This window comes from Rhinolophus sinicus, chromosome 14, assembly GCF_057876585.1.
Source record: "Rhinolophus sinicus isolate RSI-liver-muscle chromosome 14, RSI-T2T, whole genome shotgun sequence".
Lineage (NCBI taxonomy): Eukaryota > Metazoa > Chordata > Mammalia > Chiroptera > Rhinolophidae > Rhinolophus > Rhinolophus sinicus.
This window is the reverse complement of record NC_142514.1, coordinates 106005585-106032256: the sequence shown is the minus strand read 5'-3', so window position 1 is coordinate 106032256 and position 26672 is coordinate 106005585. Positions and strand designations below refer to the sequence as shown.

Sequence of the window (26672 nt, the reverse complement as noted above, 5' to 3'; positions counted from 1 at the left end):
AGTAGCCCTCCCAATCTTTAATGGTCACACGCAGGTGTGGGACCAGTTCCACGTCTCTGACCTTCCTACCAGTCTGGAGGTGGCTTCTTCTGCAAGTCCTTAGTTGAAAGGCTTCAGTTCAGCTTGATTTTAGGCGATTCTCAATAATGGTTGTTTTGTAGATTGGTTATAATTCTGATGTGGATGTGAGAGAAGGCACAGCATTTACCTACTGTGCCATCTTGGTTGTCTCTCTCTTAACCATTCTTAAATGTATAGTTCAGTGGTATTATGTGCATTCTCATTGTTTTGCAAACATCACCACCATCCATCTTTTCATATTGCAAAACTGAAACTCTATGACCATCAAACACTAACTTCCTATTCCCCACCCACAGCCCCTGACAACCCCCATTTTACTTTCTGTCTCTACAAATTCGACTACTCTAAGGTACCTCATATAAGTTGAATCACATAGTATTTGTGCTTTTGTGACTGGTCATTTCATTTAGCATAATGTCTCAAAGTTCATCCATGTTGAAGCATGTGTCAGAATATTCTTCCTTTTTTAAGAATGTATAATATTACATTGTATGTATATATCACTTTTGTTTATTCATCCATTGATGGACTCTTGGGGTACTTCCACCTTTGGCTATTGTGTATATGCTGCTATGAACATGGGTGTACAAATATCTGTCCAAGATCCTGCTTTCAATTCTTTTGTATATATACCAAGGAATGGAATTGATGGACCACATGGTAATTCCATGTTTAATTTTTTTAGGAACTGCCACACTGTTTTATATGGCAGCTGCACCATTTTACATTCCCACCAACAGTGCACAAGGGCTCAGATTTCTTCACATCCTCATCAACATTTGTTATTTTCTCGCTCCCTCTCTTTTTTTTAATAGTAGCCATCTAATGAATAGGAAGTGGTTTTTCATTGTGGTTTTGATTTTTAATTTCACTAATGATTAGTGATTGTATTAGTCAGCTCTGACTGCCATAACAAATACCATAGACTGGGTGGCTTAAACAGCAAAAATTTATTTCTCACAGTTCTGGAGGCTAGGAAGTCCAAGATCAAAATTCCTGCCAATTTGGTTCCTAGTGAGAGCTCTCTTACTGGCTTTCAGAAAGCTGCCTTGTCACTATTTCGTCACATGAAGGAGAGAGCTCTTTCTCTCTTTCTCTTTTTCTAAGGCCACTAATCTTCTTGGATTAAGAGCTCACCCTTATGACCTCATTTAACCTTAATTACCTCCTGAAAGCCCTATCTCCAAATATAGTCACAGAAATTTTGGAAATCCATAATTTGGTTTATAGCTGTGATGTTGAACATTTTTTCATGTGCTTATTGGCATTTGTACAGCCATGTGCACATAACGATGTATCAGTCAACAGCGGACTGTATATATGGCAGTGGTCCCATAAGAGTATAAGGGAGCTGAAAAATTCCTATTCCCTAGTAATGTCATAGCACAACGCATTACTCATGTGCTTGTGGTGGCTGGTGCAAACAAACCTACTGCACTGAGAGTCATATAAAAGTATAGCACATACAATTATGTATAGTACATAATACTTGATTATGATAAGTCTATGTTGTTGGTTTGTGTATTAACTGTATATACCCTTTATTGTTATTTTAGAGTATATTATTTCTACTTAAAAAAAATTTGCTGTAAAACATTATGCCGTGGTATAATGAGGCAGCAGCCTCATACAGCTCATGTTTGCTGCATTTCTTGATTGCATCATTTTCTCTTGTGCTTGATTTAGTCTTGTGTTGTTTTGTACAATAATGTGCTATATAGGTTTGTAGCCTAGGAGCAACAGGTGTACAGGTTGCAAGCCTAGGAATGTAGTCACCTATACCACTTAGGTTTCTGTAAGTGTACACTATGACATTTGCACCGTGATGCAATTGCCTAAAGACACATTTCTCAGAATGTGTCCCTATTGTTAAGCAGCGCATGACTATATATCTCCTTTGGAGAAATGTCTATTCAGTCCTTTGTCCATTTTTCTCTGTATGAGATTTTCTCATAGAGAAATTGAATTTTGTCCTCAGAGTTAAAAAGAAATCAACTGGAATATGTCTTTAACCAAGAAGTCAATAAACGTTACATAAAGCACATAACCTTCAAAGCCTTTGTAAAGGCTTTGAGTGTTTTGAATCCTTTTGAGTGTTTTGTTTTTAATATTAAGAGTTTCTTGTGAAATATAAAATTTCCAGTTTTGTTTATTACAACACTTTCTCCTCAAATAGTCGTAGTTTTTATGGTCAAATTTAATTATCATTTGGAAAACTAATGTTGTATTGTAAGTGGCTGCTCACAATCACTAAGACTTACAGTGCTTTACCAAAGCCCTTAAACTTTTATTGTGATTGAAAATCAAGTTGTTCTTTTATTTTTTAAAAAATTTGTATTTAATTTATTTAAACAAACAAACAAACAAAAAACGCTCACCCATTTCTCCCACTCCCCTACCACCTCTTGCAACCATCAACCTGTTCTCTGTATCTATGAGCTTGGATTTTTGTTGTTTTTGATTGTTAGATTCCACATATGAGAGAGATCACTCGGTATGTGTCTTTCTCTGTCTGACTTATTTCACTTAGCAAAATGCCCTCAAAATCCATCCATGTTGTCACAAATGGCATGATTTTATTCTTTTTATGGCTGAATAATATTCCAGTGTGTGTGTGTGTGTGTGTGTGTGTGTGTAAAAACAATTTCTTTGTCTATTCTTCCATCAATGGAAACTTAGGTTGTTTCAATATCTTGGCTATTGTAAATAATGCGGCAGTGAACATGGGAGTAGACGTATTTTTTTGAATTAGTGTTTTCATTTTCTTCAAATAACTACCCAGAAGTGAAATTGCTGGTTCATATGGTAGTTCTAGTTTTAATTTTTTGAGGAACCTCCATACTGTTTTCCATAGTGGCTGCACCAATTTACAATCTCACCAACAGTACACAAGGGTGCACGAGGGTTCTCTTTTTTCCACATTGTCGCCAACACTCATTATTTCTTGTATTTTTTTATAATAGTCATTCTAACTGATGTGAGGTAATATTTCATTGTGGTTTTGATTTGCATTTCCCTGATGATTAACAATATTGAGCATCTTTTCATGTACCTATTGGCCATCTGTATGTCCTTTTTGGAAAAAAAATGTCTATTCAGATCTTTTGCCCATTTTTAAATTAGATTTCTTTTGTTTTCTCCTATTGAGTTGTACGAGTGCTCTATATATACATATTTAGGATATTAACCCCTTATCAGATATTGCAAAAATGATTTGCAATTATTTTCTCCCATTTAGTAAGTTGCCTTTTCATTTTGTTGATGGTTTCCTTTGCTGTGTAGAGGCTTTTTAGTTTGATGTAGTCCCACTTGTTTATTTTTGCTGTAGTTTTGCTTTTGGTGTCAGATTCAAAAAATCATCACCACGACCTATGTCAAGGAGCTTACTGCCTATGTTTTATTCTAGGAGTTTTATGGTTTCAGGTCATACTTTCATTCTTTAATCCATTTTGAGTTCATTTTTGTGAGTGGTGTAAGATAAGGGTCCAGTTTCATTCTTTTGCATGTGGCTGTTCAATTTTCCCAACACCATTTATTGAGGAGACCATCCTTTCCCTACTGTATATTCTTGGCTCCTTTGTTGTAAATTAATTGACCATGTATGTGTGGGTTTATTTCTGGGCTCTCTATTTTGTTCCATTGATATGTCTCTGTTTTTGTGCCAATACCATACTGTTTTAATTACCATAGCTTTGTAATATAGTTTGAAATCAGGGAGCATGATGCCTCCAACTTTATTCTTTTTTCTCAAGATTGTTTTAGCACTTCATCCTTTTTCAATTTGGTTTTTATTGTTGTTGTTGAGTTGTAAGAGTTATTTATATATGCTGAATACAAGCCCCTTATCAGATATATGATTTTCAGATATTTTCTCCTACCCTGTGAGTTGTTTTTTTTACTTCTTGATGATGTCCTTTCATCCTGTGCTTGTTCTAGTGGTGTCATATCTAAGAAGCCATTGCTTGATTCAAAGTCATAAAAATTTACTCCGGTGTTTTCTCCAAGGATTTTATAGTTTTAGCTCTTACTTTTAGATTTATGATCCATTTTGAGTTAATGTTTGTATATGGTATAAGGTATTTCTTTTAATCCCTAAGAACATAGTAGTTTTTAATTTCTTTACTAGGTTAGATGTGAAAAAAGTAGTAAAAATTTTTTTTCATCTTTGATTGTTGTTTTCAGGCATCTTTTAAAAAGAAAACACTGAGTCATTGCAGACGTGGGACATCACATCTATTTATATAATCAAAAATACACTTCATTTACATAAGCTCATTCAGTCTGTTTTAGGAGAAGAGAAATCCAAACATAAGGTAACAGGAATGGCTGCCAATAGCAGCTGAGATAACACTCATTGAAAGAGTATGAATAATATCTTGATTACAAATAAAATCTTGGCCTCATCTTTTTAGCCCAAATTGGCTAAGACTACATATCATTTTTTAGTCTGATTAATGGCAGAGTAACTAATTAGAGTGGGAAAGAGATTAGCAAATCGTTCAAGATGTCAAGTGCTGTCAAAGTGCCATTTTGTCATAGATAACATAGTAAAGTCATAGCGACAGGTGTGTGTAATAAACAGGAACTGAAAATACTCAGATCTTGAAGAGTCAGGTAGTTTTCAAAATCAGCATTATTTAGTTAGATTTGATTTTCTTCCTGTGGATTGTCATACTGTTGAATAGAGCTTTGGTTTACTGATATGCTAATATTTGGTGTGTATTTTCTTTGCAGGATGCACAGAATCAAAAATTAAAGACAAGTGTATGGTACCGCGAGGTAAATGATTTTTCCTTCCATGCATGCTAGACTCCTGATTTTGATCTGTTGAAAAATATTACTACTCTAAGGAATAGATAATATATTTGTATTTATAGTTCCTTTGGTCTGCAGCAAACCTAATTTATTAGAATCCATGTAAGTGAATGGTCATGGTTTCTGGTTGAGGCTACCTTCTTTAGGAGTTGGATGGGAAGTCCTCTCCCCTAATAGATAGCACCAACAGGCTGGTCAGTTGGGTTATTCATCCAAATCCTTCTTCAGTTCTTTGGTGAGGTTGACATTGCCTCTTTTTGATAAGTTGCCTTTTTGGCTCCTCCTAACAGGTTTGGGATGATGAATTTTTATCCTGGAACTCCAGTATGTTTGATGATATTAGAGAGATATCCCTACCTCTCAGTGCCATCTGGGCCCCTGACATCATCATCAATGAATTGTAAGTGTGCTGGGTATGTTTCTGTGGGGTTGAGACAGCTTAGAATATTCAGGCCACTTTCTGCCTACTTTCACTCATTGTTGCTATTTGTTGTTTCTCAACTTGAAGAGGAGCATATTGTTTGGAATATTTGGTTAAAAGTACCATACGTTGACATATTTTAAGATACAGATTTGATTACTAATACTTGAGGTTACTCATGGATTATGTTTGTGTTCTAACTGTAGCAAGTGAGTTAATTTGTGAGGTTGTCATCGCTGGGGTGAATTATCTCAGAGAAAAGTGATTCTGTCTTTGCACTTCTAGGCCAGTCTTGGGTGTCATGGTCACTACCATCTCATAATCAGTTCTGTGTATTGAACCGTCTAGAGCTCTCTGTGTAACAACAACGTCTCTTACGTTTCATATAGTGTGGACATTGAACGATTACCTGATCTTCCCTATGTTTATGTGAATTCATCGGGGACCATTAAGAACTCTAAATCCATCCAGGTGGTCTCTGCATGCAGTTTAGAGACATACGCTTTTCCATTTGATGTCCAGAATTGCAGCCTAACCTTCAATAGCATTCTGCACACAGGTAAACCATGAGAAACACAGTTTTCTAATGGGAAACATAGCTGTGCTGGGTTGGCACACATACCCCCTGGGGTGCCAAAAAATGTATACACATTTTAAGCAATGTTATCTAAAATGTGTATATATATTTTTTTGTACCCTCTATATGTAAAATTATATTATGCCACTCTTCAGGTTTATCTTATTCTTGCACATACTTGACTTTTTACAAACCTAAATCTCTTCTTACAGTTATTTGGCTCCTGCTATAATTCAGACCAAGTACAGTGGTGTTCCCAGACGTATAGCCCATTGTTGCTGCTGGTTTGGAAATACACTATTAGGCCTCCACTGTCACTGAGAATGTTATAGAAATCACAGGAGCAGCTCCATCATCCTAAGGATAGTGGAATCCAAACCCTAAGTGGTAGTTTTTTTGTGTTTTTGTTTTTATGGCTAGAAAAATTTTATTCCTCCCTCTACCCCTAATTTGAAATGGTTATATTGAACCCCATCTCAGGACTATATGTGGGGGCGGGAGGGAAAGGAAGGATTTGATGTTGGTACCTCGCTCTGTCCGGGAAGTCAATTGTTGCTGCTGTTTCCAGTGGAAGACGTAGACCTGGACTTGCTGAGGCGCAGAGAAGACATTAAGCAAGACAAAAAGGCATTTCTGAATGACAGTGAGTGGGAACTTCTTTCTGTGTCCTCAACATACAACATCCTGCAGAACAGCGCTGGAGATTTCGCACAGATTCGGTTTCACGTAGGTCCTTCTCCTTCCTGTCCCTGCTGCTCCCTTCTCTGCAATCTTTGGCTTTCTCTGCTGCTTTGAGGAATCTCTGTTCTACTGCATATTCTCATTCATTGTCATCCAAGAATAGCTGATTCAGATGGCTCTGGACATCCACTTGCATTCTGTCAAATCAGAGGCCAGAGGTTCAGTCACAGATCCTGGATTTCTGCTATAGATACTCCACACATGAATATAAAAAGAATGGTTTTCAGACCCCAGAGACCTGAACCTCCTACCTCAGCAGGAATCCTCAAGCTTTTCTTCAGTACATGCTAACATCCTCACTTCCAAATGACACTAAGGAAAAAAAACAAAACTCATATACAACAACAAAAAATTGGGAGAAGAGGGTCTCTTTAACATTATTGTCCTGTTTTTAATAGAGTACATTATTAATTCTAGATGCATATGCATACAATTACCATATTACTAACTTGAATATCTTGAGGGATTAACTAACAAATCACCTGCAGGATCCTCAGAGGCCACTGGTGGTTTTCGGATCAGAGACTATAATAGCCCTAAAAGGAGGTGATGAAAACCTAAACTTCTCAGATGCACCACCAGGAATGTTCTTGGTTGCACTGTTCATAGGGAAATTTGTCCAGCACGGCCCTGGGGGGTCGTGGGGTGCAGACAGTGAAGCCCACTGCTTTGCCCTCCAGAGACAGCCATTCTCCCTTCCCGGGCCCTCTTGGCAAACCATCCTGACACGTGGGCTGCAGCAAGTTCATGCAACCAGTAGACGAACATCATTAGACTTCAGCTCTGCTTTTCTGCACAAAGTCAGCTAGTTGTGGTGATAGTTTGGAGATGGAGGGGGGCATCTTTTATACCCAGTAATGGACTTGATTGAAAAAATAGGGACTGTAAAGAGTACTTCACACAAGATGAATTTTCCTGAAAGTAAACCTTTTGAATAAGAAGGAAAATTCAGACTAGACTAAGGTGCTATGGGCGGTGGTGATGAAATAAGCTATTATTGAGGGCACAGATGACCTCCATTGGTTAAAAAGTGTTGTATGCAGCTTACATTGGAGCCTCTTAGAAACAGCTGTGGATTGAACCTGACTAATGTATAACTCTAGGTACTAGCTAATTGCAACTCATACCTTCCTAGTGGTGGGGTTTGGGTTCTTGCCTATTCTGCTTGCATTGTGGCTTGTTTGTCCACCTTTTTTTTTTTTTAAGCAAGGGAAAGGAAGGGAAAAAAAGCTTTTTTAATTTCAATGAGTTTCTTGGCTAAGAGTAAACACCTCATTAATTTTAAAGATATCAGCCCGCAAACATTATTAATGCAGCCCGAATAATGGAGAGCATTAAAGGGAAATGTGAGGGAGTAGCACGTGCAAGGTGGAACACAGTCACCTACCAAGCACTCTGGAGAATGCTGCACACACCATTACCTACACTGCACGGAGGAGACGAACAGAGGCGAGAGATGGGGCAGGTAAACAGGAGTGTGTGTGTGTGTGTGTGTGTGTGCGTGTGTGCGCGTGCGTGTGCACATACATGCACTCGCGCGTGCACGCGCGCACGCACACACACACACTCTTTCTATAGAGCAGCCATTATTTGTAGATACACATCACCCTTCACCCTATGTATTAATTTGTCTTCTCAAGAGTGGACAAGGTTTTCGATGTACTTGCTCCATTTTAAGTAAGATGAACACAGGTGTAAAAGATTATTTAAGGAAGAAGAGGCTTCCCTGTATATCAGGAATCATGGTCCCAATACTTTTTCTCTTCACAGCATCCTTCCTGTCCATTTATAGTGCTTACATTGAGATGTGCTGGAGTCAGGCAGGAATACGATTTCATGCTCTCCGAGCTTTCCCCTGAGTCCTTTTGCCCTGGGGGCTCAGGTGGGTTACCTATCAAGGCTGGCTTCCACCCTGGCTCTCTGGAACAGAGCAGGGAAAGAATGCAGAGTAGAGTCACAGATCATATTCAGTAGGGCAGGGAGCGAGGCTCAGGAGCTTAAAGGAAATTCAGTGACTGTTCCAGTTCTCTCTGTTGAGCTCTCAGCCTCTACGCCTCCCCATTCCTGCTCTGTGCACCGTGGCTGGGCTCATGTTCTCTTACTCCATGTCAGATATCCTATTCCAAATTTAGCAACTGAGGCACCCGGATGTCCTTCAACAGACCCTGGCAATGATGTGAAATTTAGAGCCCGGTTCCATTCGAACATTGGGCCTGCCAAAGGCCTAACAGCAAAGGACCATCTCCTTCTTAATCTACTCACCCGCTGTGTCCAGGCTACCCAGCAGGCAGCTGGGGAGAGGTGGGGCAGACCGGAGGAACAATGGTCTATTCTAAATATGTCCTCGCCCTGGGCCTGATGTGCCCTGCTGCCATTGAAGCGAAATCAGATGTTCCGGGAGCCCTGTTAGTTCCAGCTAATGTGCAGTCATATCTGCTGGCACTAGGACACATGTTGTTTATCAGAGGGCACCACTGATGCTTTGGAGTTGGGCTGCATTCCACAAGGGACCCAGAGCACAGACTTCTGCCTGTGTGCACACAGGATGTCTGTGTGCAGCCATGAGAGAGATTTCTTCCAATACATTATGGGACATGCTGGTTCCCAGAAACAGCAGGGTGAGCATTCAATTTCTCCATGGTGGCATTTTGGGGTTTTTTTTTTTAAGGGGCAGAAGTGGGACGGGCTGGGAATAAAATTTAAGAACTCATGTTGGACGGAAAAGCATGGACAGCTGTGGGAACTAAACTGAGTTCAACCACAGAGCCACACACTGAGTAAAGAGTTCATTTGGGCAGGAATTGAGGGGCCGCACAGGGGACTTCCAGAAAAATGCAGAGGGGCATTTGGGAAAGAAAGGTGCCTCATTTATCCTCTTTTTCTGACATAATTTTCCCTTCTAGTTTAGGGTAGTGCCGTTTGGTTGAGATATCCATTGTGCAGCTCTTAAACTTGAGAGAAGATCCTTCTGAGCAGCACGAGAGAGAGAGAGAGAGAGAGAGAGAGAGAGAGAGAGAGAGAGAGAGAGAGAGGAGAGAGAGAGAGAGAGAGAGAGAGAGAGAGAGAGAGAAGAATTTAGAGCCCTAGAAATTTTTCCAGGGTCACTCAAATAATCCTGGAATCATGGACTTCGTGCTAATTCAGCCCAGGCCATGGTCCAAATTCGAGGAACTCTCACTCCGGTTTAAGGATCTTGCGTAAATGACAGCAATGTTCCCATTCTTTCTTAGGAATTGGGAATCTTGGGAGGGGCTTGGGAGAAGAGGAAAATGGGCTTTTGTATGAAGCGTGAGTCTGGGTGTCAAAATTCCAAGTATGTCATAAAGACGGTCATGCAAAATTGAGTACTGGTGGGGTCTACCATCAAGGAGGCAATTAGAGGCTAACCTTGGGGCCTATTCCATCTCCAAGGAGCTCTCCACACACACATTCTGAATTAGATTGATCTCTTTCATTAACAACAATAGGCTCCAAATACCTTTGTGTACTTATTATTACCTGGCTTTAATGGATAATGAAATTGTGGCATAATATTGCTAACACCTGAAGGGTGTCTAATGGAGAACACAGACTGAAACTAAAGTGCTTCCCCCCCCCCCTTTCTGTGGAATTTAAAGACACCAGCTCTGTTAGTCCATTAGAAATGATGGGCTCTAGGTAGGGACAATTTGGCAGAGAGCAGTGACTCACTGAGCTGGTGACATACCTTCCCGCAGAATAAGCAGGGGTTGCTGCCTCCGGCGTGACCCGCAGAGAGGTAGCCCTCGAGGGCTGACCTCAGGAGGAGAGCCCCATTCTGGTAAACTCCATGGTCCCACGCCATGGAACTACAAGTAGCATTATTAATAGACTACAGTGTAACTCAACAAGCATCTTTTGAACTCTTGTCTGTGCCAGCCTCAGTGGTAAGTAATGAGGACACAAATACAAATAAAACAAGTCTGTTGATATCTATCATATCCCTCAAAATCTTCCCAGGAAGACATGATAACAATCACCACAAATTGAGCATTTACTCTATGTCAGGCCCCATTTTAAGAGTTTGTACATGTAATCCTCACATCTCTGTGAGATGGGTGTTTCAAGTATCTGCCTGTTTACAATGGTTGGGTTGGGGTGCAGAGAAGTTAAGTAACTTACCCAAGGTTACAGGGTAACTGGTAGAGCCTGGACTTGAACCCAGGCAATCTGACTCCAGAAACTATGTGCCTAATTCTATATGATGATGACACACAACTAAACGTAATGCAGTATACTCCAGTCCATTTTTTGGCACCTGTCCACTGTGTGTTACTAGGCAAGTCACCTATATTAGGTTCCTAGGGCTACCATAACAAAGTACCACAACCTGGGTGACTTAAAACAACAGAAATTTATTCTCTCCCCGTTCTGGAGGCCAGAAGCCTGAAATCAAGGTGTCAGCAGATTTGGTTCTTTCGGGCACTCAGAGAGAATCTGTTCCATGTCTCCTAGTTTTTCGTGGTTGCTGGCAATCTTTGGCATTTCTTGGCTCGTACATGTATCACTCCAATCTCTGCCTCCATCTTCACATGGCCTGCTCCTTTGTGTGTCTCTTTTCTTCTTAAAAAGACACCAGTTGTATTTGATTAAGGGCACACCTTCTCCAGTAAGACCTCATCTTAACTAATTGATCCCATGTCCAAATAAGGTCACATTCTGAACTTCTAGGAAGGACACAAATTCTTGGGGGGCATTATTCAACTCAGAAACTTCTGCCACCATCTGGCTTCCAAAATGTCATGTAACATACATTCTACCAATCCTAATGTCATGCGGGAGACCCTGCTCGCTGTGCCATGTGTCACGCGGGGCAGCCTGTGGGGTCTCTGCTCCCGCTCCCCACATAAGAACGCAGGATATGGTGAGGCCAAAGTGGAACACCCACAGCCATAGATCGGGGAGTCATACCAGTATATTCTCACTGGCGGCACTATAGTCTCACTGGAGGCTGGAGCCACACTGTCCACAACCTGCCATCCTAACTATAATCCGCGCTTGCTAGCCACCATCTTCTTGCTATCCCTCCACTTTTCTGCTCGCGTAGCCACAGCTGATGGCCATCCAATCACAGTTGATGGCCATTTACTACCTGAGTGAGCACCTTTCCACTTGAGGCCGAGAGCCTGGAAACTGTACTCCTGGCTCTGTCCCCACACCTAACATCCCCTAATATCTTAACCAATTCCACCTTCAACTCTTAAGATCAAAATATCATCTAAATATAAACTTAAAAAGATCCAAGTCTCATCATCTAAATCAGGCATAGACTCTGGATATGGTCCGTTCTGGGGTAAACTTCCTCTCCATCTGTGGACTTGTGAAACATCTAACCACCAGAGTCTGGTTCCTTATTCCCTAAGACAGAGCAGGGGAGAGGGGTAAGGATGGGACCTGTCCTATTAACAGTCCTACCCACAATATTTAGAATAGTGCCTGATACTCTGTTCATGTTCAATTAATGTTTCTTGAACAAGGGACGAAAGGGCTTTGAGAATCAAATGAGATCATGAAAACAAAGCTTTTCTGCAAATTGTGTAATAAAATTAGCCTAGTCCATAGGTAACATCGCCCCTAAATTAACCTAGAGGCAAGGGCAGATCCTCTGTTCTTGAAGAAAACCAAAACGGTAGGTGCTATTTGGTCTGGCTGAGGAATGGGGACATCCTTGCTAAAGGTAAGAGAATGGATGAGGTCGTTTTTGAGGGCCTATCTTTTAAAAAGCCAAACATAGACAGGAGAGATTTCTTCTTTGTGTTATAGCCGAAGCTAATTGTCTATCCTTGTGCCTACATGTTTCCCCTCTACTTTCAGCTACTGTTGCTATTCAGTGAGAAATATCCTCCTGACAGGACTTGCTACATAATTTGTGGGGCCTAGTGCAAAGTGAAAATCCAGGGCCCTTGTTCAAAATTATTAAGAATTTCAAAATGGCATCAGCAGAGTATTAAACAGATGCAGGACCCTTCTAAGTGTGGGGCTCTGTGCAGCTGCACAGACTGAATGCCCATGAGGCCAGCCTGCCCCTCAACCTCTTAGCTCTTGCCACATCTCTCCCCCAGCAACTGCACGTTCTTGGAAATCAGGGGCCCTGAGGAGCCACACTGCCCATCCTTGGTTCTGGCCCAGATTTACCTTCACTCTCTGCATCAGCCTCTGGGTGGAGAGAAGTCATCTGTGCACGTGCTATTTACATAGGAACTTTATTTAAAGAGTACAACAGCTAATCTCAATTTTATCCAAGATACCTGGCAAGGTGAAAGTAAACTGCTCTTTTAAGAAGGAAAACTCAAGGCATAGAGAGGTTTGATACGTCACCTGAGGTCGCTCAAACTAGCACATGTAGGCACTTAGAACCTAGGGGCTCTGGAACCTATTCCCTTGACTACATCTGGACTCTTTCCACTTCACCAGTGTGCCTACCTGTACTTTTCTTTCGGGTGTATTCTTTTTCTTTTTGTCCCCTTCATGTAATACCCGTCATGAAGTCTCTAGGGTGTTTTCTGCTTCTACCCACCATAGATAGCAAGCTTGGTCATCACCCCACCATTGTCTCCTGTGGCCAGGTCACCAATAGCCTAGGCTGTGCCCACAATTCAGGACCCCCATGGGCTCTAACCATTTGGCTCCCTTCTTACTGCCCGCCCCCGCCCCGCCATCACAGCCAGCTCAGTCACAGCATGACGAAGGGAGCTAGTGAGGTGCAGGTTGATGACAGTTCATTTTGTTGTTGTTTTTCTTGTTGATTGCACTTTGGTAGAAATGTGTTTTAACCAAATTATTGCAAAGCAGTGAGTGTCGCTCTGGTTTAGATATTTGCAGCCAATTATGTTTAATGTGAGAGACAACAGCCAGACTACTATCCGCCAAACAGCTCTGGCCTGTCAAGCTCCACCGAACTGGGATATGCACTCAGACCCAACGGCTATCTCCCACCCCCACTCTCATCATCAAGGTGATGTCTGGTCTCACAGCCACGTTCTGACCCTGCCACCTTCTGCACCACTGCTGGCCTTTATCTTGCTTCTCTTCCAGAGCAGGAGACAAAGATAAGGAAGAAGAATGCAGAATTCCACTCAGAGGTCTGGTCAGATCAAGAGTCATAGCTATGCTGTATGAAAAAGAACTGGGCTTGGAATCAGAAGATGCAGGGCATGTGCCAGCTCTGCCACTTACTCACCTTACTTAAGGAGCTGAGCTTTAATTGTTACTATTTATAAAGTGGGGATATTATATTACCTGCCAAGAAACTCTCAGTGAGAATTAAATAAATCACACCACATGCATCTAGCACGCTCTCTGACATGTAGAAAATGTTCAATTGTTTTTGTGAATCAGGGAAATGGGAGATTTCAGACACTATTTTTTCCCCCCAAATCCAAAGGGGGAAAGGGCCTAGACCATTGATTTGCTCGGTAAACATTTATTGAATACCCACTATAAAATATTTTTGACTCTATGAGGGATTTAAAAAAAGTTGCTGCTTTCATCCTTAAAGGGTCCACTGTCTGGTGGAGGAAGCAGCCCTGTCATTACCTGGTTTCTCTCCAGGAAGGGTAACAATAGTTTGTGTTTATTAAAAATACTTCCAGTCACCATCCCAGAGAAGCTAGGTATAAAAAAAAACAAACGGCTACAATAATCATAGTAATTTTATGAGACTCAAATTCTCTGCTACAAAGCCCACTCAGCAGCTCTGTATGCCCAGCCACACAGCTGGCCATGTTACATGTCTTCAGTTGGCCCTGACACAGATCCACTTTCCCCCCCTCCTGCTTTGTGCTCCTGGAGACTGACCTGGGGCCTGCAGAGTTGGGATCTCTGGTGATGTTTGGCCAATAGGGGCCAGGGAGAGCAGTGACAGAAGATTGGAGTGAATGGGGTGCTTATCTCTCCATTTCCTTTCTGTGGAGTCGCTGCCAGGCTGGCTGTGTCCCTAAGAGGAAGCCACAACTCCTGTCCAGCAGCCCTCTCCATATAGCTTTCTCCTCAGGTCCCAGTCACATTCCCAGCCCTTGGATCCTTCAGGCCTAAGGGTAGCAACAGCTCATCCAGTCCCCACAAATCCCTGGAGCACTGCCCTCCTTTTTGTGGTTTCCCTATGCCCTGCTCACACCTTGTAAACAGTCCATTAAGCCCTCCTCAGATTTCCCAATTTAATTGTGCTGTTTGTTCCTGCCCAGACTCGACAGGCACACAGGTGCTAAGGAGCTCGCATTCCAAGAAAGAAGCTAGACTAACCAAAAAATAATACAATACGTTGAGTAACAAGTGGTTTAAGAAGAAAGATTTTGGTTTTAAAACAGTTTCTCACTCCCCAGCTGTGTGAGTTCAGACAAGCAAGTGCATCTGTATGAATCGCAGTTTCCCTGTTTGTAACATGGAGATAATATCCAGCCCTTAGAGTTGTGAGGATTGACTAGGACAAAACATATGAAACACTTAGTCTAGTGCCTGGCAAACAACAAATGCTAAATGGTAGCTTCTTCTTTTTATTATAATTATGTGGGGACAGAGCCCCAGAAAGTAGTTTACAGGCTCTCAGCCTCACGTGGAAAGGTGCTGGCTCGGGTGGTAGATGGCCGTCAGCTGTAGCCAGTTAGCCAATTAGCCGCTAATATAACCGCTGCGGCTGCGGAGGAGAGCCGAGGAGAGGAGAGGAGCAGAGTCGAGGGGAGTGGAGGAGACTCGTCGGTCGGTTGGCAGAAAAACGGACAGCAGGTTGCATGTCCGGTGAACCCAGCCTCCAGAGAGACGGTAGTGGTATGACTCCCCTACCTATGGCTCCGTGGGTGTTCCTTTTTGGCCTCACCATATCCTGCGTTCTTATGTGGGGAGCGGGAGCAGAGACCCTGCAGGCCGCCCTGCATGACAAATGGCGCAGCAAGCAGGGTCTCCCGCACGACAAATTATTAATGTTAATATTAGCTTTATGTAAAAGCTTGAAGAATTTTGTTCTACTTTCTAAACCACAAAATAGATTCCTATTTCTAAACTACATAGACTTTTCACATTATGCAAAAATGTTGGGGCTTTAGGGCGAGTTCTTAGCTGTGGGTTTGGCCAGATGTCCATCAGCTTAGACCCTCTTTTCAGCAGAACCCTTGTCCCTGGCCAGGTGGTGATTCGCAGGCGCCCACTGGTCTACGTTGTGAGCCTGCTCATTCCCAGCATCTTCCTCATGCTGGTGGACCTGGGCAGCTTCTACCTGCCCCCCACGTGCCGTGCCAGAATTGTGTTCAAGACCAGCGTGCTGGTGGGTTACACCGTCTTCAGGGTCAACATGTCTGACGAGATGCCGCGGAGCGCAACAAGCACCCCTCTGATTGGTAAGCAGCCTCGGGGTTGCCCAACACCCATTTTACATGACTCCTGTGAAAGACCCACTGCTGCACTTCAGACTGGGGGAGGGAAGAGGCCCCCGGGACTCCAGCTAATTTTACCTCCTCTGCTTCCTTCCCTCAGGTGTCTTCTTCACAGTCTGCATGGCCTTCTTGGTTCTCAGCTTATCTAAATCCATCTTGTTGGTCAAATTCCTTCACGATGAGCAGTGCAGTGGGCAGGAGTGGCCCCTCTTGTGCCTTCGAGGGGACACTGATGCTGATGGGCCTAGAATGGATCCCACAGCTCAGCTTGCTGGGGTGACAGGTTTGTGAGAAGCCTGAGGTCCCTACCCTGTCTTGCTTTGTCACTGTCATCACCAGTTCCCATTGGTGGAGCACCAAGCCATGTGTCGGGCTGTGTGAAAAATTTGAAACACCTGCCTCTTAGCCTCTGCGCTGCATTTTACATTACTTCTCTGGGGACTGAAGGCCGCCGCCTGCTGGCTTTCCAGAAAGCTTCATTTTATCTTGGAGGTCAGGTCCTCCATCCCCTTAGCTTGTTTTATATTCTAGGTTCAACCAATTACCTAAAGTGACTGAGCCATTGCCCCAGAATACTAGACTAGAGCTCTAGTGAGCGCACCCATGCACAATGTGTATATCTCTGGGTTCTAGTTGCTTAACTGGAAGAGGTTTAAGAATCATCCCAGCCACTCAAGCTCCAAATGAGTCAACACAGGCTGGCCCCTAGCTCAGAAAACCTCCTGGATGGATGTAGCCTAGACACCCTACTTACATGACACAGTTCTAGCATGTTCTTCAAGGCTTCCTTCAGCACAATCTTGCCTCTTTTCAGCAGGTAGGGAGAGAGTCTGCAACCCCAACTGAACCTACTGCCCAGTTTTGCCCACAACCTTCCCTAAAGGATGAGGCCATCGGCCTCAGTGGGAAGTCCAGGGGGAACGTTGATAGCCCCTGGTTCACCTGGGGTGTTTTCCTCTCTCACGCAGAAGCCACTGTCTGTCAAGAGCACCAGGATCAGTCAGGGACCCTGAAGGAAGTCTTGTCCCAGCTGCAATCCATCAGCAACTACTTCCAAACCCAAGACCAAGTGGACCAACAGGAGATTGGGTGGCTGGTCCTCCTGGAGCGCTTTGACCAGCTGCTCTTTCAAGGCTACCTTGTTGTGCTGGGATTCTACACCATCACCCTGTGCTCCCTCTGGGTGCTGTGGAGTGGTTTGTGAAGACTGAAGTTGGCTGGTCTCAGTCCACGTGCTCTCATAGCATGCAAGGAAGGTTGAAATTGGAAAGGAGGTGTGGTGGGTTAAAAAGCTGTCCAGCCCCTGTGGCCTCTTTTCATTCAGTTCAGGTGTGCACACCTAGTGAGCTGCTGAATGACCCAGGAGTAATGTAATCATGATGAAAATGCATACACAGTATGAGAAATGCAGTGACAAGTAAGCCTGCCTTCTTATCCCTGTTTACTCCCCAAAAGTGTTCACTATTAGCACTCTTTTAGAAAATTTTGAGGCATATACAAGCATATATGTACATTTCAGCAGGGGTTTTTTTTTTTTTTAAGTGTAAGATTCCTCCATCTCCCAGTCCTGTCTTGCTCAATTATTCAGTGTCATTCAACAAAACCTTTATAGAGTGTCAATTAAGTTCCAGGCATTGTGTTAGGCGCACCAGAAAATACAAAATAAGTTAGTCATAGATCATTCTTCACTTGACTTGATTTCTGAGGTCAACCTTGTATCAACCAGAACACAAAATTCCCACCATATCTGAAGCTCTTGTTCTACTATCCCAGTTGTGTCCGTCTTCCTCTGTGCTACCTCAGCAGTGCATTACTATTGGAGGGACTCCCAGGTGCCAAGGCTTCCAGGCCCAACCTAGCACAGCATTTAGTCAACACATACCATGTGTGAGGCACTGAGCTGAGCAATACGCTTAACACATGGCCCTTGGGTTAGAAGAGTTTATTATCTGCTATCCTTGTATTAGTCTACCTGGGCTGTCATAACAAAATACCACAGACTGTATAGTTTAAACAAATATTTATTTTTCACAGCTCTGGAGGCTGCAAGTCTAAGATCAAGGTGCTGGCAGGGTTGGTTTCTTCTGAGGCCTCTCTCCGTGGCTTATAGATAGCTACCTTCCCCATGTAACCTCACATGGTCTTTCCTCTGTGTGTGTGTCGGTGTCCAAATTTTCTCTATAAGGACACTAGTCATATTGGGCTAGGCCCCAAATAATGACCCCATTTGACCTTAATTACTTCTTTAAAGGCCTTATCTCCAAATACAGTCATATTGTGAGACACCGGGGGTTATGACTTCAACATATGAATTTTGGGGAGACACAATTCAGCCAATAATACTGACATAATTGTGGAAGCTGGCAAATCCAAAATCTGCAGGATAGGCCAGCTGGCTGGAGACCCAGGGAAGACCTGCAGTTTGAGTCTAAAGGCAGTTTGCTGGCAGGATTTCCTCTTCTGGGTGGGTCGGTCTTCCTATTAAGGCCTTCAAATGATTGGACGAGGCCCACCTTTCTGGAAGATAACCTGTTCTACTCAAATTCTACTGATTTAAATGTTAATCCCATCTGAAAAAATACCTTCACAGGAACATCTAGAAGGCTTAACCAAATATCTGGGTACTGTGGTCTAGCCAAGTCAACTCAAACTTAACCATCACCGTCCTGCTGGCTCCTTAGCTTCCTGTCTGTGCCCACGGCTACTCGTGCAGAATAGAAGAGACCTGATCACCTGGCACTTGGGTAACTAACCAATTTCTGGCTCATACGCTTCAGTAGTTAAATCTGCATTGATTAACCTATTTTATGGCAGTTCCTGTGTCTTCATAACCTGAATCCTAAGATTAGAATTCAGGCCTTCCACAACACTTCTCTCCTCTTATACTTGACTTTCTTCATTTCTCATTGCTTCCTATTACGGAGTCTTCGATCCAGCCAAGCCAACCTGCTTGCCATCCTGCTCAGGAAGGGCTTTATTTCCACCTAAGCCTCTACTTTTAGTTGACATACTCTTCTGTTTCACCCACCTGTATGTCACTGTCTGAGAACCCTGCTCAAAACAACCTTCTTACCCCAACCTTTTTCACTTGATCACTCCATGACTCTGTCCCCTCTTCTCTATCTTTAGTCTTGCATTAGCTTTTTTCCTTCTACCTTTGACCGTTTTGTAACCACGTGTGTGCATCATTTGCCAACAAGACCACATGCTCTGAGAACAGTAATCCTGTTTCCTATTTCTAGTTTATCGCTCATCTCTGCCCAGACCCATACAGAGTTTTGCTTATTATGGTGATTCTGCAGTAACTGTCACAGGGCAACTCATACCAGCTCGCTGATGATGGTGGGCATAGTTCTAGTGTGTTTTCCCAATTATGAGGGACAAAATCTACCTAAGGTCAGATACCCAGTCCCTCGGTGTCCCTCACTCAGGGCAGCCTCAGCAGTTGGTGGGTAGACGAATACATGGGGCTGAATGATAGTCCTCTCTCCTCACGCTGCTGCAGAGGATACAAAAGTCCAAAGCTGTTTGCTAGCAACTTTTTCCAGCACTAAAATTGCCTTTTAAAAAATCTGCCCCCCTCCATCCCCCCCGGAAGAAAAAGAATTTAAATTCAAACAGCCTTTACCTGCATCCTTCCTCTCTCATTACCTCCCAGTTAGTGCTCAACGCCAATTGTCCATGAAATTCCACTGCTGCTGTTAATGAAATGAGGAACATAAGAAGTTTGTGAACAGGAAGTAGCCATGCAAACCCCACCTGTTTCCCTCCTCACTTCCTACTTTCTACCACTGGCTTCCTCTGCCTCGACCTGCTCAGTTAGCCTCTAAACTGAACCCTAAATCTCTCTATATTTCCTCAGTTATTAGAGGAGAAAAAGGTCTGCAGTGAATTCCCCACTATGGAGCCTCCTTCCTTTCTAACCGTGTCTTGAAGAAAGCACCTGATTTTGGTCCTGGTTCCATCATTGTCTAGCTGGGGGACCTTGAGCTTGACTTCTCAGAGCTTCAGCTTACCCTATTTGACATTGGGGTTGCTTATACTTTGCTCATATCACATAATTTTGAGGATCAGATTGAAGCAATGTATTTAACAGCACTTTGAAAAGTAAATAATACATCACAAAATAAAAATAAGACCTGCCTGCTATCAACATATGGATTTGTCTTAAGTCTTTGGTGTGAGGTCCCACATCCAGCTACCTCTATCAGAATCCAGTTATAGGCTGTGGTTCTCTCCAGAAGGGCCTTGATTCCAGGTTGCCAAGGCCAAGGGCTAAAGCCATCACATGCCTCCTTATGGGGAACTTGAGTACTGGGGGCTGCCAAAGGGACGTTCTGTTCTACCTCCATGCAGCTCCCCTCTTCCGAGAGAACATCTTCGAGTTTCTTTACATCAGCCTACAAGAAGCAGCCCTTCGGGAGTGAAGCCTGGCTCTGGCTACTAAGCTGAGCCGCAGTGTGGCCCTGATCCCAACACGGTACCCAGGAAGCCATTCTAAGCCCCAGGGTCAGGTCTGCACCTGAAACAATGCTGTTATTAACAAACGACACTAGTGACCTCCTTCTGGGATGGTGTCTCTCTGTAGTGGGAGGAAGATAGGGTGCCAGCAGCCCTTGTTTACAGAGCAGCTTTAGCTCAGCCCCTCCAAATGTTCATAAATTTCATGATTCCTGTTTCATAGGGAAAGGAAACTGAGGAACAGAATAAAAATGGGATTGTCCCAGCTGTGAATGCTCCTACCATCTGCTATTTCCCAGAATCTAAGGTAGTTTCGGCACTCACCAAGAAATCACAGCTCCAATTCTGGAGACTTCACTGATGTCTAGATAAAGAGTTAGTTAAGCACAGCCTCAAGCTAGACAGGCAGCCCTCTGCTCCTCATTACATCTCAGAATAAATTCCAAGTGCTGCCGTTGTGATTTCACATAGCCTCTACAGCCCTTTGCCTGGCTCTTGCTTAGGTCGCCTATGGTCTCACTCTGCTCCCAAGATATCCCTGTCTCTTCCTTGGGTTGCTAGAGGAGAAGAGCTTTTGTAGTTAAGAAGACTGAACCCCTTGCCTCTTACATGTCCATGACCCAGCCGTCTTCTGTGATCTGCCTTTAAGCCTGGGTGGGTCAGACTAGGGAGTAAACCAAAGAGCTGCCAGCTGACAGAAACTGCCCCTGACAGAATTAGCCCTGCTCTTAGCACAGCCTCAAGGATTCCCAGATCCTCTCACTTCTCAAGGATCTAATTATACATCTAAGGCAAGTTTAGTAGAAAGGGGCGGAGCTTAAATTTTTACCCTACTCTGTGGCTCTGAGGTGTCTAGAAAACTTCAGATCTTAGGTTTTCAGGTAAGGAGTTCCTTCACCGGTTCCTGGATGGTGTATGGTCACCCCAGGGCAGAGACCCCTATTCCCACATTCCCTCCAGGAAGGCCATGCCTCCCTGCCTGCACCCTGTCTGTGCCCTGGGGCCCATCTCAGTCGTTTCCCTGTCACGTTCCCTGGCTCACGCTCCATCTCAGCGGTCAGAGCCTGTCAGTCCTGAGTTATTTACCTGCCGAGACAGTAAGAGCTTCATAATTAGCTGAGCAACAGCATGGAGGCTTTTATGAGCAGCCACGCCCCCCACCACACTCTGGTGTCCATAATTGAAATGACCCACGCCAGTGATTAGATTGGGGGGCTGAGCAGCTCAGCATGCTGCCCCCAGCTCCCACCCCTGTCCTGTCGGGGGGGTGATGTAGTTAAGTTTGTGCTTCATTTGTCAGAGGCCGTAAAGGAAGGGTTGCAGGGAGGGTTTCTGCAGGGGTGGGAAGGGACTGCTGGGCAGTACGCAGGCTCTGTGACAGCCAACAGACTCCAGATCTGGAGGTGGGGGTGCCTCCTGTTCCCCTTCACCTTGGCCTTGCTTCCTCTCCCCCAGCCTAATGCCAGGCTCCGAAGACCTGAAGCCCTCGCAGGTCTAGCGGGATTATCAGCCCCATTCAGCATCACTGGGGACCAGGCTGTATGTGGACAGACAACCCTTGGTCAGACCCCACTCAAGTCACCCTGCTAATCCTCTCCAGAGAGCTCTAGGCCGAGGACAGAAAGTGGAGGTGCCGCTGACAGTTCCTTTTCTCCCCACCTCCCTCCTACCCAATCTTGGCTTCTCAGCTCTTCCTTATATAAACCTACTGTTCCACCCAAATTCCCTCCCTGCCCCCCCCCCCCCCCCCCCCCGCTGCCTCCTCCCATCACCTGACCCCTTGAGCACCAGGGCTGAATTTGGTCAAGTTGTGCAATAGCTGAAGTTTGCCTAAATTTCCTCCTTCTCCCTCCTCTTCCCTGCCCGCATCTACCTAGGGACCTCTGTCACCACACTGCCCAAAGGACCCCTCGTTGCTGTTCTCCTCCCAAGTTTACCTTCCTGAACATCATGCTCAAAACCAATCAGAATCCCTCCACTTATGCCAGTTCGTAGACAGTTGTTTAAAACTCAGCTATCGTCAAGTATAAATTGGTGAGCGAGGTCATGCCAAATTCTCACCTGGGACACATAACCTCGGAGGGGCTCAGCAGTAAGCCAGGTAAACTCAAAGGACCAGAAAGGACATTGCTCGTCTTCTAGAGTATTAGTTTTACTCAATATGGTGTTGTTAGGAAAATTATTTACTTTCCTATGAAAACAAATACTGATACATTTTGGTGAAGAAGCAAAAAATTAGAATTAAGATAAAACTTAAGATTTCATGGAAGCTGGAGGGGAGGGCGGTGGTGGTGGTGGTACTCCTTTGGTTATCTATACTCCTGCTTTAAAATACAGTGTATTAATACGTAGAAAATTTGAGGTATAGTAAAGACAACAGATCAGGAGAGAATTGACACTGAAAAGATAGTTTATTACTCACAGTTCCCAAGAGGAGCGTGCATGCCATGGGGTGGGGGTGGGGAAGGTGAAGGACTGGGGGGATCCACACAAAGAAACGCCAAGGTTGTTCGCAGGCACAACAAAAGAAAGTGGGAAGGGGGAACTGTGGGCAAGAGTCTTCACTGTGCTTTCTCTGGAGGAGCATGAGGCAGGGTAAGCAGGCTTAGGTTTGGCTAGTGTGAGTAACTTCAGCAGGCTCTGGGGCATAGTTGTCTGGTACCTGGCCTTGGCGTGGTTAGGGCAGGTGGACAGTGGCCTGGAGTATGAGACCCGATTAAGGAGGTGGTTGGGAGCGCGGGCTCTGGATTAGTTGGTTTGCATTTGAGAAATAAGCTGATGGGTGAGTTGTTTACTATCTCCAGTGGCTGACTAGCCCTGGGAGGGGCAGTCGCTCCCAAGTGAGCAAGGCCCTAGATGTCAAAGCATCAGGATATAGAAAATAAAAGGCATAGTAATACAGCTCATCTGCCTATCCCAGCAGTAGGCAGTCACATTTTTTTTCTGGGTACTTCAAAGCAAACAGGCAACAGAAGTCAACAGACTGACTCTAAGGGTAAGAATGTTGGGTCTAGTGTTAGAAGATATGAGTTTGAATTTCAGCTCCACCACTCATTAGGTCTGTGACCTTGGGCGAGTTACTGAGTTATCTCAGAACCTTAGTTTTTTTTCTCATCTGTAACTTCTGGGAAAGCTCTTTCACCGAGGCTGTGTGAGAATTGAATGAGATACAGTTTGTGAGGTCCCCAGCAGTGCTTTGCACTAGAGGCATTTAGATTATTATGGTTATTATTATTACTCACTACCTTACCACAGGGCTGTTCCAGGAACCCAGAGAGATCATGTATGTCATGCATGTGAAAAAACTATGTTAACACCAAAGATTTCCTTCTCAAATTCTGGTCCCTGGACCAGCTTCAGTACCACCTGGGAACTGGTTAGAAATGCAGAATCTTGGGTCCATCTGGACCTACCGAATCAAAATGAGAATTGTAACCAGCCCCCAGAGTTTTCATTTGTACACTATCATTGGAGACGTGAGGATCTAAGGAACGATGTAGGTAGAGGACAGTGGGAGCTCTAGGAGGGCGCCGCATGGCTGGCCCAGGAGCGAAGGGTGCAGGGACAGTACAGGGTCACGTGAGCCCGCCTCTGCTACCAGGGCAGCTGGGCCCACCAGGCACTTGCCAATCACTGTCCTCCACTCAGTAATCTGCCCTCCCCACAAGCAGAGATGTCAGGCACTTAGTGCAGCTGGGCGGCTGAATTATAGGCTGTAGGTAGGTGGCAGAGATGGCTCTGTGTGTGCTGCCCAAGGAGAGATGAGTGAGGGGAAAGGAAGGCCCCTTCCACTGTCCTCCTTTCCCTAACAGCAGACGCCCTCTTTTCAGGAGAACTAGGGTGCCAGCACCAGCAATCCGGTGTCCCCTTCCCCCAAAGCCTACTCATGGCACAGGGAAACCCCTGAGCCCTCCTGCCTGCTGTGTCATGGCCTCAGCATCTCTAGGGATGTCAGTTGTGTGGCTCCTTGTCCTTGTGTGAGGAGCTTCCTCTAACTGACTTGCCTCTGTCAGATGTAGCCCCTTAGTTCACCCAAACCCTCTCCTCTCTCCAGAGCTTGATGTTGAGGACATCAGGCAGACGTAGATCTGGGACTGGAGGGCCCATACTGCAATCATTCTTCCTGTATCTCCGGCATCTAGTACCAGCCTGGCCCAGAGCACAGGCACGGTGGTTCTGGATGAAGGAACATGCACCCCAGTTTTCCTGAAAGGAGCCCAGCCAAGTTGCAGTGGGGGAAGCACCTTGCCATCATCTCATATCAAAGCACTGGGTAGTGGGGGTAGGGAGGGGGAGAACCCCAGGTGACAGGGTTGGCCCTGCTTCTGTCACCATCACTTATTACCCTGCCTCCCAGAGGTACCAGTGCTGGCACAAGGCGCCACTTAAGTAAAGCCGACATTCTGTCTCCTCATCAGGTCCCCAAGGCTGCCCAGGGGTCTGCTCTTCCCGCCACCTTGTCTCCACCCCAGTCCCTGGGACGATGAAAGCTCTATCCATCTGCCAGACCTTCCCCTTCTGGTGAGATTTCAAACACCCATTAGGTTTTATGGGCTCTGCTTCCAGGGCTGCTAGAGATGGCCCTGGGGCTGCAGACCAGGTCCTCAGGGCCCCCTACAGCCTGCTGATCCGTGTGGCCACTCAGGCCATCTCCCCCTCCCCCTCTGCCCTCTTGCCTTTCAGCCACCATGATACTCTCCCTGACCCTTGCACCTGACACTAAGGGTACCTGGGCAGAGCCCAGGCTTATCACTGGAGCTTTGTAAGCTCGGAATCCCCTGCTTAGCCAGGGGTGTGTGTGCATAAGTGTGTTTGAGGCGGTAACACAAAGTTGGAGAGGAACTAGACCAGATCATTCAACACTCTCATATTGTAGATGAGCCAGAGAGAGGGTAATAATGAACCCACGATAATGATGACAATAGTAATGATGCTGATTACCAATAGCTACTATCTATGGGCCACTCACTGTGTGTCACCCATTGTACAAGGACTTTCCCATATCGTATCTAATTTAATCCTCATGGTAGGGTAAATTCACAAGTGTAGAAACCAAGGCCCGGAGAGGTTAAGTAACTTGCCTAACATTACACAGTGAGTGAGCGAAAGAGTAGAATTTGAATTCAGGATTTTCTGATGTAACATCTAGTAGTTTTAGTATCTAGATGTATCTAGTGTCTGTGGTGTTTAGAGAGGTGGTGATAATAACAAGTCCCTCTCTGTCAAGGGAGCTGTGGCAGTTAAATGAGCTGCCAAAGTAAGGAATTATTACTGCCAAATGCAGGGCCTGGAGGAGAACTGGGATCTTCTGCTTCCCAATGTAGTGTGCTTTCCTTGAGGTTTATCCTGCTGGAGGAGAGGCCCCTGCCCCAGTGCCCTGAGTTAGAAGATGCACACGCTGTCCTAGGCCGAATCCTGAGGACCCCATCTGCTCCTTGCCCAGGCTGAAGAGAAGCAGGTGGGAAGGTCAAGGAGAGGGGTCTGAAATGGGGTTGGGCAGCTGTAAGTCAAGTCTAGATGGACAAGGTTCAGACTTGAGGAGGAGGCTGGCGAAGGCTGGCACTGTGGAGCCCGTGCAAGGTGTGCTGGTCTGGGAAAGCCATGGGGCTGGTTAGAGGGTGGAGTGGAGGAGGTGCGGATTATGTGCCCAGCACGGGGAGGAATTCTCTTTCAAGGAAGATAAAGAAGATGATGGGGAGGCAGTCATCTAGACCTAAATTAAAATCCTGGCTCCACCATTTAATGGCTTTGTGACCCTGGAGAAATTAATTCTCTAAGCCTCAGTTTACTCATCCGTAAAATAGGGAAAATGCTGTCCAACACCTAGAATGAAGGTTCTGCGAGTATTTAAGACGTAGTGATTGATCAAAATGCAGCCCCCTTCCCCTTTCTGTGTTCTGCCAATCACTTCTAACTGGGAACTCTGGGCAATTTACTGATTGTCCTTTATAATAATCACAGTAATAACAACAACAGTGACCAGAACTTCCACTTACTGAGCATTTACTCTGTGACAGGCACAACACTGAGAGTCTTACTCATATTATGTCATTAAATCCTGCCCAAAACTCTGTAGTAGGTGCCCTGCATCCATCTGCCAACCCCTAGAGAGGCTGATTCACCCAAGGCCATATGGCTAGAAAGCAGCGGAGCTGACATTTGAACGTTAGGAGAGGCTAGGTTATGCTGTGGT

The 26672-nt window shown here is 44.8% G+C and overlaps 1 protein-coding gene across 1 annotated transcript in view; it reads left to right on the top strand.

The window, feature by feature from the left end:
• Positions 1-17416, top strand: part of HTR3B (5-hydroxytryptamine receptor 3B) — a 51237-nt gene extending 33821 nt beyond the window's left edge. The window contains exons 4-10 of the mRNA XM_088789850.1: positions 4816-4860; positions 5187-5296; positions 5707-5876; positions 6463-6620; positions 15772-15982; positions 16119-16301; positions 16987-17416. Of these exons, the coding sequence (XP_088645976.1) occupies positions 4816-4860; positions 5187-5296; positions 5707-5876; positions 6463-6620; positions 15772-15982; positions 16119-16301; positions 16987-17222 (1113 nt within the window). The 3' untranslated portion in view covers positions 17223-17416. The remainder of the gene's footprint in view (positions 1-4815; positions 4861-5186; positions 5297-5706; positions 5877-6462; positions 6621-15771; positions 15983-16118; positions 16302-16986) is intronic.
• Positions 17417-26672: the final 9256 nt, after the last annotated feature.